General features: G+C 46.1%; 1 protein-coding gene across 1 annotated transcript in view; it reads right to left on the minus strand.

Moving 5' to 3' along the window:
- The window catches only part of CASQ2 (calsequestrin 2), a 72495-nt gene extending 55196 nt beyond the window's left edge, over positions 1-17299 (minus strand). Inside the window, exon 1 of the mRNA XM_035252561.3 lies at positions 16891-17299. Within this exon, the coding sequence (XP_035108452.1) occupies positions 16891-17124 (234 nt within the window). The 5' untranslated portion in view covers positions 17125-17299. The remainder of the gene's footprint in view (positions 1-16890) is intronic.
- Between the last annotated feature and the right edge of the window lie 308 nt (positions 17300-17607).

The raw sequence follows: 17607 nt of genomic DNA on the forward strand, positions 1-17607 counted from the left end.
ATGCCGTTTTCTTTCCTTATGTTTCCTTACTGCACTGATGAGAACTTCTAGCACTATTTTGAATAAGAGTGGTAAGAATGTCTTGTTTTCTTAAATTTTGTGTTTGTTTGTTTCCCAATCTTAGAGATTTGTTCATTTTTCCTCTCAGTTCTATCAGTTTTTGTTTGCATATTTCACAGTTCTACTGTTTGGTCCAGACCCATTAGGATTTATTGTCTTCTTGATGGTTTGACCCTGGTCCTGTTTGTCTCTACAACTCATGCTATAAATCCCTCTACTTTCTGTTCTATGTTTGTTTCTTTCGTATCTTCTTCATTTCTATGTCTTCCTTTCGTTTCTCCCATGTGTGTGTCTTCGCCTTTGGAGTTCCTCTTCTGAACATCTTGAGGGTTTCCTTTGCATATTCATTCTTCCCTCCAAGACCTTTTCATCTGTTCCCAGCCACTTTCTTTCTCTCTGGCTCCTAACCATGCCCCTTTCTCTAAGAGCAAGGATTGTGAGCAAAAGCACAGAGAGCAGCTCCGAGGAGCACCTCTGGTGGCTGGGGACCGGAAGGAAGGAGTGGAATGGCAGGTAACAAATGAACCAAACCCCCCACCACCCCCAGCAACCCTCACGCAGTTCTCCCTCCCTCTCTCTCTCTCTCTCTCTCTCTCTCTTTTTAATTTTGGCTGGAACTTGGCAAAACTTAGGATTACAGACATCGTCAATATGTATGTATGACTCATCTTGAGATTTCCTGCAGTGCCTGAACAGACCAATCTTTCTGCAAGTCACTTGGCTTCACTCTATTGCATTCAATCTATTAGGCAAGGCCATTTTTGAATGACTTTTTTGGTTTCCAACATAAGCCCCTGTGTTCTATTTACTGCTGTTAAACCTTAAGTTAAATGTCCCCTTGTATAACATTCAAAGTCAGTAATGATGAGACCTAATGGCTTTGTGGTATAGTAAGTTTCCTTACTCCTTGAACATGAGCCTCTGACAGTGGTTCTTAACCTTCACCCAGGGAGTTAAGTGGGGCTTCCTGGACCTCAGCACAAGTGAGCAGAAAATAGAGCTGGGTGCGGTCAGGAATCTACATTTCTATAAACCATACTATCACACCCCATTATTCTTACACAGCCGATCTCAAACCACACTCTGAAAAACACTGCTATAAATGGGTGAATAATCAATGAGATAAAATAAGAAATTAACTCTGAGAATTAATCAGGGAATTGAACTCTGATCTCTCCTAAATATGCACTACCATGTTTTACTTGGTTGTAGGTAGATGCAAATGTGTGCCTCTTGTAGGCATGTAAAGCATGGCCTTCTGGTTATCTTATGGATATTTATATGTGGTTTTTGAAGATATATGAGTGGGAGGTGCTGTCTCAAATGAACCCGATTCTGTTTTCCAGATTTCCTCGTTAACTAAACACAGCCAGTCACTGTCCTATAGATGGAGGGACAGAGCAGGCAATCACAGATGGGGCAGTATCCATGCCTAGCTGAGACCTGCCCACCTCCTCTTTGGCACCCCGAGTCAAAGTCCCTGCAGAACTCCCATCACTCTTGCCTCCCCCTGATAAGGCCCAGACCTGCCCACCTTAGTTCTGTCATCACTGCTGTCAGTCCTAGCAAGTCTCCATGGGAGCCAAGGGTGCCAGGGCTGGCAGCACCTGAGAGCAGTGAGACTGGGTTGGGGAGAACGGCTGTGGTAACAGCCTGGGGCCTTCTAGGCAACTCCTGACATAGCGGCCAGGAGCCTCTGCCGGGCCAGTGGGGCAGGCAGGAGTCTGTCTCCTCTCGCATTTGGCTTGCCCTTGCCTCTGCCTTTCCTTTGGCCCCAACTCTCCAGCTCACATGCTCCCTTCGCTCCTGCAGCCTAGTCTCATTCCAGGTCACTGCCAGCCCTGGCCACCCTTGGCTGCAGAGCCCAGCTCCGGGTTCATCTTTCACCCCATTCTCCTTTCCGGAATTCCAAAAGCGCCTCACAAGGGCACAGTACTCTGGCAGTTACTTTGTAATCATTGGAGTTTGTCTCTGTGTTGTGACTCTTTCCTCCCTAAGAAGGGCTCTGTTTGTGCTTCCTTTGTATCTTGGACACACTCAGCACACTTGTGGATAAATGGGTGGATTGGTCCAAAGACTTCACAAGTTCAAGAGCCTTTTGGGCCCTTGGGTAAGAGGCAATTGTCATCAAATTCGGTGACAAAGAGTTACATACATGAAAAAAAAAGGTAGAGCCAATATATATCTCCTAAATTCCTAGAAACGAGTACACCGTTTTCAGACAGAATTGCAGTTTCCTCCGGCTGATGTACAACTGTCTCTGCTGGTTTTGTTTGGTTAGTTCCTCCTCAGATAGTCCGTCCTGGAGAGCGCGGCCGTCTCTCCTCGGTTGGTCATATGCCGCCTCTGGGCATTGGTCAGTGCTCATTCTTCCCGGAAACATTAGGATTTGCTTTAACCATTGCTGATTCTTTTGAGTACAAAAAACTTTTTTTAAAGTTCTTTTAAGGTTGTGTGTGTGTGTGTGAGAGATAGAGAAAGAGAGAGAGAGAGAGAGAGAGAGAGAGAGAGAGAGAGAGGAGAGAGAGAGGAACGTGGTCTCACTCCTTTGTCCAGGCTGGAGTGCAGTGGTGCAATCACAGCTCACTGAAGCCTTGACCTCCCAGGTTCAAGCAATCCTCCCACCTCAGCCCCCCAAGTAGCTGAGACTACAGGCCTGCACCACCGCTAATTTGCTGATTTTTGTCGAGACAGGGTCTTCCTTTGCCGCCAGGGCTGGTCTTGAGCTCCTGGGCTCAAATGATCCTCCCATTTTGGCCTCCCAAAATGCTGGGATTACAGGCATGAGCCACCATGCCCAGACTAAGAAGTCCCATGTAAATCATATGCATAATTCAATAGGAAAGAAGTGGGTGTTAGAGTATAGCCTTACTCTTGTTACAACATTGTGTCCTGTAGGTATTTATTGCACCACTGTTACTTCCGTGATGACAGCGTGGGTCCAAGTAGATCTCATCTTCCAGTGAATCAATGACTCATGGATACTATGTCCCAGCTGTTAAGAGCTCAGGGCTTGGAATCAGAGACCTGGAGTTTTGACTTGTCCATAATCCTGTGCTGTGACTCCAGTGAAAAGATGGACAATATCAGTATCTATTTCATGGAATTTTTAACTTGTCCAAAAGCCTGTGCTGTGACTCCAATGCAAAAGGTGGACAATACCAACGTCTATTTGATGGGACTGTTTTGATGATTGACTGAAATAATGCATGTAAAGTGCTTGGCACAGTTCTTGGCATGCAGTAAGTGCTTAGTAAACATTAGATTTTCTTCTTACTTTTATGAGAGTTGGCTAGGGCTCTGGATCTTGGGCCAATTCAACATTACCATAGTGTAAAGTATTGAATGGAAAGGGAACAATCATTAATTGAGAACCTACTGTGTTAACAAAAATGTGTAAGACACATGTCAGCTTCAAGGACCTTGAGATTTAATGATGGAGGAAACTTATTTAAAAATAGCTCTATGAGCTATAGGAGTAGGACAGAAAAATAAGAGCTATGGAGACTTAGTGCAGGCTGGGAGGTCAAACCCTGCAGAGCCTAGTGGGCTGTGATAAGCACTGTGGATTAAATTTCCATGTACTCAGGATGAATCTAAATCCCTAACATGGCCAACCATGTCCTGCACTCTTTGTCCTACCTATCTTTCAAGACTCATTCGGGGTCACTCTATTTCTTACTTAATACAGTCGTCTTCGGCTCCTCAAAACATCACACCTGTTCCTGGCTCAGGTCTCTGCACAGGAGCACCTCCTTCAACTGTGCTCTTAAACCCGAGGCCAGCGGAAGCTTCAGCTGCCTGCGGGGATGGCTTGTTCTAATTCACGCAAAGGCACCAACACATACTCTGCTTTTACACACACCCTTCACTCCAAATAGAATTCCCTTTCCCCAGCTATTTGCTGCTTTCTACTTTTATGAAGGCTACATTTAAATGTCAGTTCCTTAAAAGGCATTCCCTGACTCCCAATCTTAATTTTTCCCTTTTGACCCTTCATCGTAGCACCCTGCGCTTTTCCTTTGCGGCCATTTCACAGTTGCAAGTGCACATGAATTTATGTGATTCTTTGTCTAGCAATCGTCCATGTTGTAGCCTGTAAGCTCCACATCCATGTCTGTTTTTCTCCCATGCTATCTCTAGCACCTAGCATAACACCTGAAAAGAGGAAATCTAAAAAGAAAACAAACAGTAGTTTCTTCAGTAAATGAATGAATGAAGAGGGAGGCTGCTTAGAAAAGGAGAGGCCAGCTAGACCTTGGAAGAGGAGTGCTGGGTAGGCGGAGGGGAGCTGCAAGGGCATCCCAAGAGGAGGAAATGCTGTAAGCAAAGGCTTGCAGGTGGGAATGTGCGGGGGGTGTGCAGGAGAAGAAGCTGACCTACCTGAGCAGTGGGCTTATTTGGGGAGCTGAAAGAAATCCTGCATTAAAATCGAATTAGAAAAAATGTGTGAAGGACTTGAATACTAGGACTGGAAGCCCTGGCCCAGAGCTTCCAGATTTGGGGGTTGTCTGGGTAGGAGAGTAACATGACTAAGTTGAGTTTGGCAAGAGTGGATCTGAGTGCACAGAGCAGACAGAAAGGAGAGTGGAAGGGAAAGGCCAGCAGCTGGGAGGCTGATGTCACAGTGGGAGATGCCTCTGATCTCAGACTAACAGTGTCAGTGGGAGAAGAAGGGGCTTGTGCAAGTTCAGAATCAGTGAGACCTGGTAACTCTTCCTTGGCTTTGGAGAGAGAAGGAGAGAGACCAGAGAAGAGGGAGGAGGCAAGATGGTTTGTCTCCCATGAGGAAATGAAGTGGAGGACACAGTGACGGCAAAAGGGCATGACAGAGCTGGGGAAGCTTCTCAGCATGGATTCAGACCCAGAGAGTTCACGGTCATGGCCGTCCAGCCCAGAGCCAGAGGTGCTGATCTAGGGCTCAGGGGAGAGGTCCTGTGTGAGAGGTGAGGGCTTGAGGACAGGTGACATCTTTGGGAGGCGAGTGTGAGAGAAAGCCACAGGGTCAAGGGAAGACCTTGGTCACGGGTCTGTCTGTGTCAGAGGGAAGAGCCAGAAGCCTGCCCTGGAGGCAAAGCAGAGCTGTGGGAGAACTGGGGGCAGAGAAAAGATCCTGCTGTCACGACTGCAGAGTCACAAAGAAACAGGCGGTCATACCAAATGTTGCAGGGAGTCAAGGGGGGTGGGACCCCCATCTCAGGACTGGGAAGTCATGGGTGACCTTTTAGAGAAGAGCTGGGACAGAAGCCAAAGCTGGGAGTTAAACCGCTGGGTGGGTGGCAAGGACATGTTACAGCAGGTGTGACTCACTTATTCAAGGAGACACAGCGATGGGGGCACCCTGTGCTGCGGGACTGCCCCTGGGACTCCCAGGGCACCACGTTCAATACTTCTGTGGAGACCCCACCCAACCCAGTCTCTTCATAGGGCTTACCAGCTCTAATCCAGAGGAAGAAAGTTACACTTGTACCATTTCCCAAGAATTGCCTTTGTAGAGGAGAAAGAGTAATTTACTACACAGTCAGAGGGAAGGTGGGGAGGTGGATGGTCATAAAGAAAAAGGAGGTGGTTACTTGTTGAAGGGAAGTGGGTGACGATTAGTTTCTGCAGGGCCAGAAATCTAAAAAAAAAAAAAAAAAAAAAAGTTGAGCCGGGGGGAAAATGTCACAGATCTCTGCTCTGAGTGAATGTCCCTCAGGCTAGTCATTAAAAGCACCCTGGCTGCAACCCTGCTCTTTTCATGTAAGCCAAGAGCCAAATGGCTGTTTGTACCCACTGTCCTTCATGCCATCTGGCGACATGACAAGCAATTCAACAACTGTGTGTCCTCCACTGAAACCAGAGAGCTGACGTTTCTCTCCGGTAATCTCCTGTCACTTTCTGCCACCCTCAAAGTAGGCCTGAGCTATGTATAGCTGGGCAGTCGGCATGTGACGTGCTCATGGAGGAGGCTGGCTCAGTGAAAGGACAGCTACTTTATGGGATTCAAGTGAGAAACGGGGGCCTCTTGGGTCTGGAACGGGCGGCCTCTGAAAGGGCTTTCAGGGAGAGGGAGGCTGTTGATGGTCTTTATCGGCATTTTGGACTATCACATTGGTGAATGCCAAGGACGCGACCCAAGGGAAGATGCCCACCCCACATTCAGAGAGGCTATATAACAACTACAGTAAAAAAACAGCCCTTACTGAGTGTTTCCTCTATGCCAGCTGCTGCTCCAACTGCCTTACAAGAACTATCATATTGAAGTTCTACAAAACCCTCATGAGGTAGAGGCTTGCAGGAGAAAATTGAGGCACAGAGTGGTTAGCCAACTTGCCTGGGGACACACAGCGCTTAAGCTACTCAGCTAGGATTTCGACCCTGACACTCTGGCTCCAGAGCCCAAACTTTCATCCATTATATTTCTTTCCTACACCTGGGCCTCAGAGGGACCTGGGCACAAATCCTGGCGTTGCAGCTTACCAGCTGTGAGACTCTGGACAAGTCACAACTTACCTATCTTCCATTTCCTTATCTAAAAAAATGACATCCAATCTCACAGGAGTGACAAGTGTACAGGTACGTGGTGAAAGTTCCCCACCAACTAACTACAGGACAAACCCCGTTCCCCACCAACTAACTACAGGACAAACCCCGTTCCCCACCAACTAACTAACTACAGGGCAAACCCCAGCACACCGTGTCAGTGCTTTCAGAGCCTGAGTGCACAGCAGCACTCCCTGGAGGGGGAGCTGGTGAAAAGAGATCGCGGAGCCCACCCCAGAGTTTCTGATTCAGCAGGTCTTGGATACGACCCAAGCCTTTGCCTTTCTGCCCGGGTCCCAGGTGCTGCTGGGGCTGCCGGTCTTGGGCCCACACAGAGAGCCATTGCTCTCCCACGGTCTCTGACATAAAATCACAATCTTACTGCACAGCGTTTTGCCATGTCCAAACTGACAGAATGAGGGAGGCTGTCCCTGAAGGCCAGGTTTGTTTTGTTTTATCCAAAAATATTATTGCAATGGAATTTTTAAAAAGCGAATTTGACATGTGGCAAGGCCATGCCCTTTTCCAATTTTTCTCAGCAGAATTCTGTGCCCAAGAGCCTGTGAAAAGGCAGTCTGGAAGCCCAGGCCTTGACCTCCTCTGATAGCCCCTCCCTCCCACTCTCCTTGGGAAAAAGTTCCACATGATACTCAGTGCTTTCTGGGACCAGAGAGATCATCCCTTTTTATACTAACCTTCAGTGAAGGTTGATGAACCTCATTTTAAAAAGCGGGTGGGGTGGTTCCTGTCATGGAGAGGCCTCATCAATGTAAAATAATGATTGAATGAAGAAATCTTTGACTTCCTGCTTCCACAGTGCACATCGAAAAATGTGGCACATGTACACCATGGAATATTATGCGGCAATCAAAAACGACAAGTTCGTGTCCTTTGCAGGGACATGGATGAATCTGGAGAACATCATTCTCAGCAAACTGACACAAGAACAGAAAATGAAATACCGCATGTTCTCACTCATAGGTGGGTGATGAACAATGAGAACACATGGACACTGGGAGGGGAGCACTACACACTGGGGTCTATTGGGGGGAAGAGGGGAGGGACAGTGGTGGGTGGGAGCTGGGGAGGGATAGCATGGGGAGAAATGCCAGATGTGGGTGAAGTGAAGGGGAGGAAGGCAGCAAATCACACTGCTACGTGTGTACCTATGTAACTATCTTGCATGTTCTGCACATGTACCCCAAAACCTAAAATGCAATAAAAAACATAATAAATAAATAAATAAGAAAAACAGAAGAGGAAGCTGTTCCTGCTTGGCTGAAGTTTCTGAAACGTCTGACTCATGTTTACTTCGATAGCATCTGCTAATGACAGCAAATACCACAGATAACTAACTCCGGTGAAGAGCGGGAGCTTTCAATGCGCTTTCACATACACAACGGTTTCAGGAGCAGCCCTTCACTGAGTGCCAAGCGTGTGCCCATCACTTCACACATGTGACCTATGAGGAGGCTACTGTGGCTTATATTTTATAAAGGAAGCACTCAGCCTTGCGGAGCTAAGTGACTGCCTCCAGTCACATAGCGAGTGCAGGGACTCAAGCCCAGGTGGCCCTCACTCCAAAGCCTGCACATCTCGCACTGCTAGGCGCTACTGCCAATAGTCATCTGTGTGTTGCGTTCACTTCTTCTGTGTCTGGAGGATGCTTCACTCCCTTCACAAATCGGCGGCGTGTGGTCAGGCTAACAGATATCCAGGGCCAGAGTAATTCTGTGCGTTGTGTAGGGAGAAGCAGGTGAGCATGGGAGGGAGTACCTGTTGGCCCTCCTGGCCACCCAGTTCACAGCAGATGGTGAGGAGAGGCCCCTGTCTGGCTTGGGGCACCTGGGCAGCAGGTGGGAGCTCCTGGAACCAGCACTCTGGGCACACAGAAGCGGCTCTGGCCTGCCCAGCCCATCACATTGCAAGATGCTGCACTGGCCCCTTTCCTGAGTGGCTGTCCAAACAGAAACAGCTTATCTGGATAATTCTGGCTTACCACATCCAGTTTATAAAACAGGGAAGCCTTAGGGGCTTCTTTGAACAGGCTCAGTTCTTCAGGGGGCTGGCTTTCTGGGTGGAGCAAGTCATTTTGAATGCAGGCTAAGGCTAAGCTGAAAATTATGCGAAAATACTCCACACCGACCTGTGAAGCTCAAACTATCAGACAGTAGGGCTGCTGAGTACAGAAAAATCTTGTGATTTGGAATCAGATTTTATTTCTTACATTTAATTTTACTGCCTTATATCATAATAACACTTATAATATTTCTGCAGTGGTGACATTCATGGTATCTCAGGTCCCCACTTTAAAATCTGTGACTCTTGGGGCCAGGTGTGGTAGCTCCTGCCTGTAATCCCAGCACTTTGGGAGGCTGAGGCCGGATGATCACCTCAGATCAAGAGTTCGAGACCAGTCCAGTCAACATGACGAACTCTGTATCTGCTAAAAATAGAAAAATTAGCCAGGCATGGTGGCACATGCCTGTAGTTGCAGCTACTCAGGAGGCTAAGGCAGGAGAATCACTTTAACTCAAGAGACAGAGGTTGCAGTGAGTCAAGATCACCCCGCTGCACTCCAGCCTAGGAGCCTGGGTAACAGAGTGAGACTCCACCTCAAATAAATAAATATAAAAATGTATATTTGGGGGAGGAGGTCTACTTCAGGAAGGTGATGAATAGGTGTCTTATTTGGCTTGCACAATACTGGGGGCTTTGGAGGTGGGAGTAGTGAGAGGAGGTCCCAAGGGTCTAAAAACTTCTGAATCAACAGTGTATTTTCCAGTTCGTGAAACCTCTATGTCCTTATTAATTCTGTAGGTGGAAGGAAACATTTAACTATTATCAACTCAATCCATGCTTTTACAACCAGCGTTTCTGTTCTTTAGCCGTCTCGCGCCATAGCAACACCTGTATTACCCACAGGTGCCCAGCGACCCTCCACACTGAATCCAGCAGCACGTGGGCTTCATAGAGAGCTGCAGTTTCCAAGTGAGCACGTCCTGAGACAGTGTGGACTCTGCGTGAGGCTTCATTCTCCAAGTCAAACCAAAATAAGCCTGACCTCATCTCATTTTTCAGAGGGGAGCAGGTGTGAATTTGGAGACTGCCATCTTTGGGCAGTGAACAGTTGGAAAAAATACCTGAAGCCTGTGTGTGGTGCTACTCCCTGCCCAGCGTCTCCACACGGCTCCATCTGCAGATTCACTCAACTCCAGCAACTTCATTTTGCCTTCCTCTCTTGGGGTTTGGAAATGCAACCACTGGGATATTTGCCAGTGCTAAATAGGTTTAGAACAAGGGTCAGCCTTATAAAGCTTGGAGGTTTCTGCCCACCTGTATGTATGTTTTGGGCTGAGAGTCCCATGGTTAAAAAAAAAAATCAATTTTACCCATATTTTGCTGGGATTAAGCAAATGTAACAAACAGGTTCCTGAATCTGGCAAATTCAACCTCTTTACAATTCAACTCAATACTTTAAAATTTTTAACTTAATTTAAAAAAGAGATCAAGGAGAAATATATTTTCAGCATAAGCAATTAATTTCTAATTCTTGACCTTTTCCTTCTTTCCCTCTCCAGCCATCCATCCAGCAAACATTTATTAAATTCCAAGTGCCACACGACAGCCCATTGGCTCCCACTAGTCATTTAGGTTCAACACGTAGTCCGGTCGTACAGTTTAATGCTGCTCAAGTGAGAGTGAAAATCCAGACTACAAACCAAAGACATCTGTCCCTTTATAAGTTGGCACACTGCTTACAAACACGAAGCAATCCCTTTCAGCTGCTCCTCGGCATAGTGGAAGGAACATGTCATTTGAAACCAAATAGACTTGGGTTCAAACCCTGTTTCATGATCTAATGTTTTACAGCTTTGTGATTTTGGGCAATTTTTACGTAGCTCTCTAGCCCATCTCTCTGTCTGTAATGTGAGAATATGTTTGCCATTTTTGTGCCAAGGCTCCAGATTCCTTGCCTGCTCAAGGGACCTATTTCACTCTAAATGAATGAACCAAGTTTTACTGTTCACAATCTGAAAAGTATTGCTTGTTCCTTATCTGTACCATCACTGATTCATTGACTCATGCAAAGATTATTGAGTGTCTGTTAATAGCAATGACTATTTGATGAATGAATGAATATTTCTATTTAGGGATCTTTAATACTTGTTTTCATGTTCTGAAACACTCACTAACTGCCTGAAAAAAATCCCCCATAGCTTTCCTTAATCCAATAAATGCATATTCGTTACAGCTTAGTCTATTTAGTTGCTATTCACCCCCCTCTACCCTGCCACCCAAAATACATATGCATGACTAACAGCATCGACCTATGAAACGTGAATATGAAGGAAAAGTGGCCAGAGGTCCGAAACTGAGCTCCGAGGTCCCCGGATGTCTTTTTTCTCCCTTCCTTCTACAGGTGATTTCAGTGGCCATGAAATTGGTTCTAGGTAAGTGTGAAGCTCACCGGGAAAAAGCTTTCATCCTTTTCTTTTTTTCTTTCCTTCTTTTTCAGGTTGGAATGCTGGATTCCTAGCACCGAAGTGGTGTAGAGGAAAAGATAAAGGTCTTGGAGTTAGGGATAAGATCTGTGTTAAGGCAGAAGGGAAAGAGGAAGGAGTCAATGATTCCTCCTCCCAGGCTGGGTGCTGGGCAGAACGGTAATGCTATGTGTAGAGGGCTCAGGAACTCACAATGTGGAGGCCATATTGCTGATGCCTGGCCAGCTGGGGCTCCACTTGTCACGTTGTCATGTGACAAGTCCATTCATTTAGTTGTGTTTTTGAGTCACAAGGAGTTTCTTGATCCTTGTCCAATGTGAGCTTGACTCAGTCTGCTGTTGTTTTGCTTTTCTTTTCTTTTTGCTTCCCTGTTACCAAGTCTGCCTTTAGTTCAGACCACCTCTCATGAGGCTTCTCATCTAAAGGGGAAAATACAACCCATGTCTCCATAGGGAAAAAGAGTAAAGTGGAAGGGATTAGAAGGAAACTGGAAGTACCTCTCAAAGTGGGTGAGCCTGAACCATGACTGAAAATGGGGCAAGGCCTAACGTGACAAATGGCATCGAAGAGGTGGTTGAGCCGACACAGGCTGAGCCAAGCCTTGCAGAACAGAGAGAATGCCAAACAGGGACACATCGAGAGAGACCTGTGACCACCCGCAAGTCACTCCTCCCCAGCCCCAGAGAGGAGGAGTGAATAAACGATAAGAGGAGGAACGAATAAAGCTGGCTGTGAATAGGCAAGATGGCAATGCATTTCCAGTCCCGAGCTCCCAAGCCCCGGTTTCCTCAGTTTGTAAACATGGGGTTCGCTGCATTGTGTTTAGAATCCTGACAAAATGCAGCATGCGGGCTGAAAGAAGCCAGCATCTGTTAAGCATCTTCTGCGTGCCAGAGCTGTGCTCTTGCTGGGCAGCCTCATTCAATCCTCACAACAGCACTGTCATCTCCACCTTGCAAATACGGAACCCAGGTCTATCTGATCTGGAAGCCCGTGTTAGAACATGCCATCTGTCAAGCACTTCAACCTCAGGGAAACGGTGATGTTGAAGGACTTTCTCTGGCCATATTTTAGGATATGATAGGAGCAGTAGCTTGCACAGCAGTTTCAAGGGGAAAGAGGAAGCAGGAAGCAAAGCAGCAAGGAGAAACTGAATTCCCTGCCCACATCCTCTCTCTGAGTCCTGCAATGCTAATGGAAGTTGGCCGCTGTGGTGTGACTAAATTTACTATTTTGGCGGAAGGAAGCTTCGAGAGACAGCATGCAAAATCGCAACTCCCTTTCTAATTCGTGTTGACACCCCCAGAGAAAAATGAGAAAAGGCATAGAAAAATAATTTATGGAAGAAAAAAATATATAAATGGCAAAATAATTTTATGGAAGACTTCAACCAGAAATCAAAGAAATGTTCATTAAAACAACAATGAAAAGATAGATAAAGACTTTTAAAACTGTAAAAGTTGTGTCAGGATGCAAACATAGGGAAATTATTTTGAAAATATGTATAATAATAGAGTGGAATACTATGCTGGTATCAACGTTGCTGATTAATACAGAAATACAATATATGGAAGTAAAACAAGTTGGAAATGAAATTGTATAAATGGCATAATTCTCAATTAAAAAATGTATATTTATGTATGGAAAAAATACTGGAAAGAAATCTACCAAAACATTATCTATGCTTATTTTGATGTGGTTATTTTTATTGCCTTTTCATTCTTTTTCACATACTCTGAAATGTCTAAATGAGTATATGCTAATTTGTTGATGAAGAATACCCAACCAGGAATCAGAATTACCAGCTGTTTAAGTCAGGATTAGAGCTATCAAATGAGGAGTTCAGATCAGCCCAGATGACTCTCATGAACAAGTATGTGTAGAGTATCTGCATGGAACTATGGACCATGCACTGACCCTTGGGCCCTCCAGAGCTGGACTCTGGCCAGATTGGAAAGCACAGTTTGAGTCTGGTGCCTCCTGTGTCCTATTGCTTGCCTTTTTCCTGCTAAGCTTTACAGACCTCATCTTCTCCCCCTTCTCCTCTTCCCCTCCTCAAGCCCTGTTCTCAAGACAGAATTCAGACTCAGGGGATGTGAGCAGTTGGCAACATCTCAAAGGCCAACCTCTCCCACAGGAACTTGACTAAGTAGGGACAAAAATCTTACCCTAAAGAAATGAGGCTCTCTTTGCCAAATTTTAGAAAAAAGCTACCAGGTGGAAAAATACTTGAGAGCCATCAGAATCTTTTTTTTTTTTTTAGACTGAGTTTCACTCTTGTTGTTCAGACTGGAGTGCAGTGGCACGATCTCCGCTTACTGCATCCTCCACCTCCCAGGTTCAAGAGATTCTCCTAACTCAGCCTCTCAAGTAGTTGCGACTATAGACATGTGCCACCACACCCAGCTAATTTTTGTGGTATTAGTAGAGAAGGGGATTCACCATGGTGTCCAGGATGGTCTCGATCTCTTGACCTTGTGATCAGCCCACCTCAGCCTCCCAAAGTGCTGGGATTATAGGCGTGAGCCACCATACCTGGTGAATCTTTGCTATTTTGCCAATAAATTCCTATGCATTTCACAAACCAGTTCTGGCTCTTCCTCTTTCCTCTACTCTCCCTGAGAAACTTATAAGTTGTTCTGTTGTTATGGCAACCTCCCTGCACTGTAGCTTCTTGTTCGCACATCTTCTGTGTTCAGCTGTGTGCCTCTTGAGGGTCTCGTTTTCCTGTATCCACAGCATCTACCCCAGGGCCCGCATAAAGTAAGTAGCAGATGCATGACTAATTGAATGGCATTTCAGGTGCCCCTCATCAGGCAATGACCTCGCTCTGTGGATGAAGCTGTTTCAGGCTCTTTTCATTGACATCCCTTAGAGATGCAGACAAAATACACGTGACTGACTACAGTGTCCTTGGAGTTTCTTAGAATGGGGTGGCCTTAGTGTGAGGAGCTGTGAGTTTCTAATTTCTAGAAATTCTTCAGGTGTTTCAACCTGGGGATGGCAACTCCTCAGTGGCGAGCAAAATCAACTTCATAGGTTGAATCAGTTTTTCAAGTGAAATAGAAGAGAGCAGAATAAAAATAGAAAAAATATTTTTTAAATTACCCAAGTAATAAGTATTGTTTTATAAAAATTTTGTTTCTGGTGTGTGTGTGCATCTGTGTGTGTGTCTGTGTATACTAGGTCATAGTGGGTTACGATAAAAAGTGTCGGAAGCCACCTTCCTAGGCTGCAAGGGGGAAGAGAGCCACCTCCCTTGCAGTCACTTGCCCATAGCTGAGACCACACTGCCTTGATGGACGTACACTAGAAACTGCCTCCTCTTTTTCCCCCCACCCTCTAACAGCCACAGCCCCGGAAGTGAGCAGACTATTTTTCTTAGTGCAAGTGTGGGGTCTAGAGGATTAAGAGAACAAAATAGTTGTTTTGACCACGAAGAAAGTTTAAAGGCATATTCACTCTTTCTACTCATGGACTTCCTGGACCCATCTTTTTCCTTGATGCTGCACTGGACAAATCTCTCAACAAAGGTCTGCCCCTTCCCTACCTTCACTAATGGATCCCAGACTTCCTCCTCAGTTTGGGCTTTGGCATGAGCAGTGCCTCCAGGTCATGTGCTTCTCGGCCCTGCTGGTGGGACAGCTGGCGTCATCAGACCCGGGCCCAGAGGCTGAGCAACTCTGTTTAAGGAAGACTCTTGAAATCATCTTAACCAGGCTACCCAGAAGCCCCTTGGGCATTTTCCCACTGATTTCAGGAGCAGTGCAGCGGAGGTATTAAGTACAACAGCCTTCACCTGCAGTAGCTGTGTGACCTTGAACAACTTAGCCGCTCTGCTTCAGTTTCCCCATCTATAAAATGCGATTGGTAACTGCACCTACTTCACAGAGTTATCGAAAGGATTAAACAAGCTAATACCAAGTGCTTAGACCAATCCTGCACTTAGTAAGCATTTAATAAACATTATTATCATTTAATGATTTCTTAAGCCTGCATGATAGTTATTTTTCCATATTTATAGATAAAGAAATGAGGCTCTGAGAAATTACATAATTTGCCCTGCGTCCTGTGCCTAGTAGAGACAAAGTCAGAATTTAAATCCAGATATCCTGACTTCATGTTCTGTCCTCTTTTTTTCCTAATGATGCCTCACTCCAGCTTCAGCAGCCTGAGGGGCATCAAATTAACTCCTGTGGTGAATTTACCCCGACAGTCTCTGCTGGGCCCAGCACCCACCCACGTGTGAAAAGGGCACTCTTGGATCAAAGGTGTCTGGAGGGATGGTAAGCCCAGGGGAAGTTCCTGCTCATGATTTTGCATAGTCTTTGGGGACAGACATACCTGGGGTGGGGGGTGGGGGGAGAGAGAGAGAGAGAGAGAGAGAGAGAGAGAGAGAGAGAGAGAGAGGATACAAAGAGATTTCTTTAAAAAAAAATTAGAATCAGAAATGAATGTCCTTGCCTGTGCTGGCCACCCACAGGCATTCTTTTAGGTTCTAGGCTAACTGGACAGTGATGAGCATATAGGGGAGAACCCTTGTGCTTCAGCTACACTTCATAACCACGTCTCTCAATGACTGAGTTTGGCAGTTGGAGATGGAGATATAATGTAAGTGTTGCTGTCGTGGGCTAAGCACCAGCCAGGTTCTGTGTCCTGCTCTTTCCCAGCCTGCGATGTGCTCTCTTCTATAGTATAAAGGCTTAATAACTATCCCTGCTTTCTCTTTTCTTGCAACCCACAGAGAGAACTGAACTTCCATATTCAGCACTCGAGGTTGGAGATGTATTTTTTATGTATTTGGAATAGTTTTGCTGGATTTTATTACAGTCTATTTTTTTAATCAAATCCACCTGGTTTTATATGATAATTCTGTTAATCAAACTATTTCATCAGCCTGAGTTCTCTGATTGTGCTGGATAATACACTGTAATGCTCAAACATCCCTTTCACAGGATTGCACCTGGGCTAGGCATGGGGGCTGATGAGGCATCAAGAATGCCCACTAGCATTCTTGGCACTCTCAGTCACCCTTAAAGTGTAAGCCATCTTAAGCTGTCCAGGAGGAGCTGCAGAAATAGTTTCTGGAGCACTCACAAATGATTAGAAAATGGGCCTCAGTGCCAGGCTGCAAACAGGCAGGCCATGTAATACAGATAAAATAAGCAGTGACTTCAGCTCTGCCCTAAAGTCCCACCAAGAACTTTCTGAGAAAAACAAATCATAGAAATGAATACGCCGCTCGGAAGATCTGCACATAACTACGTTCTGTAATGCTGACTGACAGCAAATCATGAGAGAGGAAAGTCATGGAGTGATATTCTCCATCTGACCCACGGAGAGGGGCACGGTCAGGTAACTCTGGTCTCTCCAGGATCGTGGGGAGATTCGAGGGAGCAGAGTGGGCACGCTGAGTGAAATCCACAAGTAGTCCCTGGATTTCATTTCAGCCTGACAGTTTTAACAACAGTTTCTACATTCTATCTGGGAAACACTAGCTGGGACAAGGGCCCTTGAAAAGTCAAGGGGACCATAATGTGAATGAAAGACTTTACATCAGACCCGTCGTAGCGCAGCGCCTTTGATCCTCTTCATACGAAGAATTTGGACCCACCCCTCATTGTTCACACATCCCAGCTTTGTGACAAGAGCATCTGATTCATGTGAGGCCAAAATGAAGCAGACTTCAGTCTATATTCTCTGCACTCTCATTCCCACATCCCGACCACTGGCCAAAGGCATTCCCTCAGCACCCATCCCCAGTGGGGCAGCGCGGACGGCATGCCCTTTGGTTACTCACCTCAAGCACGATTTCCTTCAGTTGAAACTGTTTCTGCGCCACCTTATCTGAAGACACCGGCTCATGGTAGTAGAGGCAGAGCAAATCATATTTCTTTAAAACCTGCTTAAAGTTCTTCTCGGAGAGACTTACCACTCGGTCCTTCCCATCATATGTGGGGAAATTAAGCCCCTCTTCTGCCCTGCAAGAGGACAGCAAATAAACCCCCACAATAAACAAGTGAGTTCTCTTCATTTGGGAAAAGTTTTGTTTCTCGTTCCCAAATATGCTGTGTGCAGGAGAGAGGACGGAAGACTGCTAGAGGCCTTGTTGAGACAAGCAGGGAGCAGACAGACTGATTTCGTATCTCTTCTTTGCCCTTCCTGGGGCCGAGAAGTGACTCTTCACCTCCTTGGGTCCAGCCAGCTCTGGAATCGTGGGCTCAGGACAAAGAGCAGACACACACATATACACACACACACCACACACACACACACGCACGCACGCACGCACGCGCGAGAGTAGAAAAAGAGCCAGGCTAGGGAGGCTGGGAGGCCAAGCCCCAGATACCTTACATAGCTCTGCTCAGCCTCTGTCTCATTAGGAACTCCATTTTTAGGATGCAGTTGTTTCAGGCTAAAAATAAATCATGCAGTGAATAAAAAAGTTAGATACGACACCGTAGAGGGACTCGCTGATACAGTCTGTCAGAGTGGTAAAGAGGGAAGAGGCAGAAGA

This window comes from Callithrix jacchus, chromosome 7 (assembly GCF_049354715.1).
Source record: "Callithrix jacchus isolate 240 chromosome 7, calJac240_pri, whole genome shotgun sequence".
Lineage (NCBI taxonomy): Eukaryota > Metazoa > Chordata > Mammalia > Primates > Cebidae > Callithrix > Callithrix jacchus.